This window comes from Cariama cristata, unplaced genomic scaffold (genome assembly GCF_000690535.1).
Source record: "Cariama cristata isolate BGI_N322 unplaced genomic scaffold, ASM69053v1 scaffold5068, whole genome shotgun sequence".
NCBI classification, from domain to species: Eukaryota; Metazoa; Chordata; class Aves; order Cariamiformes; family Cariamidae; genus Cariama; species Cariama cristata.
The window spans coordinates 28,417-32,838 of NW_009629338.1; the positions used below are offsets into that span (position 1 = coordinate 28,417).

The 4,422-nt window shown below is 47.3% G+C and overlaps 1 protein-coding gene across 1 annotated transcript; it reads left to right on the forward strand.

The window, feature by feature from the left end:
• Positions 1 to 2,391: 2,391 nt before the first annotated feature.
• Positions 2,392 to 4,194, forward strand: RFESD (Rieske (Fe-S) domain containing). Its single transcript, XM_009705111.1, has 4 exons — positions 2,392 to 2,469; positions 3,298 to 3,478; positions 3,569 to 3,603; positions 3,832 to 4,194. Exons 1-4 carry the CDS (start codon positions 2,392 to 2,394, stop codon positions 4,123 to 4,125), a joined length of 588 nt encoding a protein of 195 aa, XP_009703413.1. The 3' UTR covers positions 4,126 to 4,194.
• The last annotated feature ends 228 nt before the right edge of the window (positions 4,195 to 4,422 follow it).

Sequence of the window (4,422 nt, forward strand, 5' to 3'; positions counted from 1 at the left end):
CTAAGCTCAGCCAACGCTAAGACCACGGGCAGCATTCCGCGGCTGCCCAAACGCTTCCCACGCAGAGTCCCGTCCCGTCCCCTTCTCGGGGACCACAGCTCTTCCGTGACGAGTCTCCGCCGTGGTGCCCACCCGTGCCTGTCTCGGCCCCCGCCCTGACGGCCGGGTCTCCGGGGCACGTCGAACCCACTCCCTCCTCCGCCGATTTTTCCCTCTCCCCAAAGGGGGAAAAGGAGTTGGAGCTGGGCACAGCGATGAATTACTGCGGCTCGTAAGCCCAGCTCTATTTCTAGTCGGAAAAGGAACCCTTTCACTGTTCCCCAGACCCTTTGTTTGTCTGTCGTTCCCATCAGATGGCCGCTGGCTGCCGGGATGCCTCTATCCGGTGCGGTGGCTCAGAAAACATCAAAGCGGCCAAACTCTTAAGAAAACATTAGGAAAAAATCCAGCAGAAAAAATCAACTTAAAGTGTGTGTGCGTGGGAATAACATTTTCTCTTTTTGATTGAGCCGGTTTTACTTCCATTGCTAGGTGCCACTCTGGTAGCTGGTTGGTAGCTCAGGATTCTGTCGTGGGACCTGGTGGGTTATGTGGGCTGTTGTACTCCCAAGTCTTGTTTGAATGGATGGTTTTAACACGGTCATCAGCCTGGAAAAAAACAGGAGCAAGGAAAAATGCTTATTATTTCACCTTAGAGTGTGGCAGAGAGTGCGCTTTCCAAGGGGCTGTGAGAGGGCAGGCAGATGAATTGCCATTTTCATGTGCTTTTGATGGGGAGGTGATGCTCACGAGCTCAGCTATCAGCTTAACGCCGGTAGCTGTGCAGTTTAAAGAAGGGGAGGAGAGAGCAGGTCTTCCTTCGTCTTGTTCCAGCCGTGGAGGCAGCGTTGTCCAAGTGGCACCAAGCCAGGGGCAGGGATGGGCGAGGAGAAGGTGACGTTGGCTGAAAACCACCTCGGAGGTCTGCTGCCCTTCCCTTGTCCTGGATCCTGTCCCAAACTCTGGACTCCTCTAGGCAAGAAACTGCTGCCTCCTTTGGGGATTTCACTGCCTCCTGGGCTGCTCTAGGTTGAAACCTCTCATGTTCTGCTCATACTTTGCAGGTACACGTCCACTGCGTGGATGAGAAGGTGGCCAAGAGTAGGGCCTGCGGTGAGAGAGTCTGGTTACAGGTCTTTCGTCATGAGAAGTCCTTAACTGCGCTCCTTTTCTGGGGGAAGAAAGTCTTTTGCCACCGTGCATTTATCAGACTCAGAAGGACATTGACAAGTGTACGTTGGCTGGAGGGCTTTCTTTGGGATGACCACCGGTGTGTCAAGGCAGTTCTTCATCTGCAGTTGGTTGTAGAAAAACGTGCAAGTTTTGGCTGTAAAATGGAGCCCTTGGGTACTGGTTTGCTTACACCGGCTGGACCATGTAGGGTCCACAAGGTGCTGACAGTCTGAGCCAGGCTTCACCCTGGGGTGCCTGGATAATTTATGCGTACAAAATCCAGGCTGACTGTAGAAACGTCATCACGAAATGAGCCGGAGGTTTGATGCCAAGACTTAATTTAATACTGGTTTGGACATACGTATAAGTATGTGTGTGTTGATGTATATAGATGTGTGTGTGTCTGTATTTCTGTATGTGTATGTATGTGGGGATACAGTTTTTTAAAAGTGTCTTCATAAGAGCGTTTCTAAGTACAGGCTTCTGCATTTTAGGAATTTGGCCGATTTGGAAAGTTTATAGGCAGAGTCAGGCAGAAGGTGAGAGTAAAAAATTGGGGATTTCCTGCTCTGGTTCTTGTGATTAGTTTGCTACACGCCGTGCTTATTTTCTGAAGAAGCAGAAAATACTTGTTTTCTTTATTTTCTGAAGAAACTAAGTGTGAATGCCTTATTGGCTCGTGCTGCGAGTCTGACAGCAACGTTTCACTTTCTGGGTAAGACTGGGCGGACGTTCCTGTAAACGGGGAAGCGGGGAGTCGGTCCTTACAAGTGATCGTCTGCAAATTGGATAACAACAGCCCTTGAAAATAACCACGCCGTTACTTACGCCGGTGTTCCTGGTGTAGCGGTTTATTAGGAAACACGCAGTTGCTGATCCCCAATAAAGACGTAATGTAACAGGTGGCTCTGAGCTGGGTTTCGGTTCGGCACGTCCCGCTCGGAGGAGGCGGTGGCGGCGTGGGCTGACGGCGAGGATGGAACACGGAGCTCTCTTCTCCTGTTATCAGGCCAGCCCCGGCGTGTCCCTGCTCCTTATCAGCCCTGGCAGAGCTGGGTCCTGCCACGCTGAGCCTCCATACATCCCGCCGCTGGTGCTGTATTTGCACGTAAAGAGGGGCTGCGACGCACGTGTGTGAGCAAGGCAGGAGAGTTGTGATAGGCACAGTGAAGAGAGGCGATGCTGGACCTCGTTATTCTGAGCCTCCATTTCTTCATCTGCTTTCTCATCTCCGTGGCGATCTGGCGTGGACCTAAGGTACGGTGTGGCTCTCCGTGGCTCTGCACCCCCTTGCAGTGGGGTCCCCGCTGCCTGTGGTTCCCCTTCGGCTTCGGCGTGTACAAAGACCCCTTTTTTTAATCCTGATTTTCTGAGGAAGCGAGGGTAGTATGGTCGTACTGGGAATTTGGAGGGAACCGGAACGCAGTAGCTAATTGTAAGCAAATTTAATAGGAAGGCAGGTTTTGTGATAAAAATACCGATGTGCTCTGCTGGGAGAGGGTCTGAGACGTCTGAGATACCTAAGAGGAGGAAGGGAAAAGCAGGCACGTTTGCTAAAATGGCCAGGTTGCATACAGTTTCTCACTAAACAATTTTTTTTTCCCTTTTGCAGATGATATTTATCAACTTATATCAGTTTGTATTTCTAGCCATAATACTATTTAAAGAGCTTTGGATTTACAGGTAAACACTACCCATTGCATAGCTAAATTGTATAGTATTTTGCATTTACCGTCCTTGTATTTGTTTGCACATAGGTTTTCAGGGGAGGTGGCGATTAAAGTGCAGAGTAAATGAATAGTGATTGAGAATTTGTCTTGCCTCAGCCTCAGGTATCAGGTTTGCAACAGCTGGTTTTCCTAGTCCCAGCTCCGTCAGTGAACACATCGGCCAAACATTATCACCAAACTCCTGTGCTTTGCTTCGTGTGCGTGTTGATAGCCGTTTACTAAAACTTCTGCTCCTTTCATCCCACGTGTTAAAACGGGTCGGGGTTTTCTCTGGGACCAAGACATCCCTTCTACACACAGAAATCCAAACATGAGCTGCTTTATAAGTGGCTTTTTGAATTTTTTGTGGTTCAAGGATGTGGATTTGCGCAGCTCGAGCACAGGAACAGTTGATACGGAGCCAGATGGTCTTACATTAGTTGGCAAAGAAGACGAGATAAAGAAGTCCCAAAGAGTAACAGCCAAAGTCAATGGCAGAGAAGTTGTGGTTTTCTACCATGAGGGGAAATTTCATGCTATGGACTCTCGCTGCTACCGTAAGATATTTGCACATATGATCTCAATGTTGCAACAGTTAGGCGTAAAATCTGCTGCATAAATTAATACTGTGTTATACCATGTTTCAGATGAAGGAGGCCCTTTACGTCTTGGGGAAATAGAGGTATGTAAGCAAAATAAAACTGTGGCAGCATAGAGTCATGTGAAAACTCTAAGGCATTTTTTGGAATACTTTTATCTGAACATGGCATCGACAGAAATGGTTATGTACGTAAAATAGCAGACGGCCGTACAGCCAAATCACCAAACATGTCTTTTGTCCTGGAGATTCTTCCAGGAGAAGAATCAGAAGCCAATGACCTGGTATTTTTTCTTCTTCTTCTCCTTGCAGGATATCAATGGTCACGCATGTATTGTTTGTCCTTGGCATAAGTATAGAATTACTTTGGAAACAGGAGAAGGATTATACGAAGCAATAAACCCTTTGGAGCCATCACCAACACCGCAGTGGAAATCAAAAGGAGTCAAACAAAGGATTCATAAAGTCACAATAGACAATGGAAACGTTTATGTGAGTCCTCCAGATTTGTCTGTAAACTTTGACTCCGATTATTTTGCCGACAAGTACAAAAATAGCGGTGATTTAGCTATGGAAAAACAAAGCAACTCACAAGCAGCAGAGTAAGTCATGGCCAGAAAGCACAGTCCTGGTGGATGCACCAACGAAGAACCATTGTCATGAAATGAAAACGTACTGTGGCCCTGAAGATTGCCTCTAGATTAAAATCTAGTGTTAGTGCTGTGTGAAAGCGTTGAAACACGTAGAACTGAGTAAGATAAGCAGCTCTGCATTGTCAGAAGTGTGACTGATCTTGTGCCAATGATTTTTTTTTTGCACTTGCGTTTCAAAAAGACTGACTTACAGCAGAGTGCTTCATAGTATTTGATATTTTAGAAATCCTATTTTGCTAGAATTGTTTTA

Coding starts and splice junctions, on each gene's coding strand:
- RFESD (XM_009705111.1), top strand. CDS start 2,392: ATGCTGGACCTCGTTATTCTGAGCCTCCATTTCTTCATCTGCTTTCTC. Junction 2,470..3,297: donor CGATCTGGCGTGGACCTAAG/GTACGGTGTGGC, acceptor TTGTGGTTCAAG/GATGTGGATTTGCGCAGCTC. Junction 3,604..3,831: donor TACGTCTTGGGGAAATAGAG/GTATGTAAGCAA, acceptor TTCTCCTTGCAG/GATATCAATGGTCACGCATG.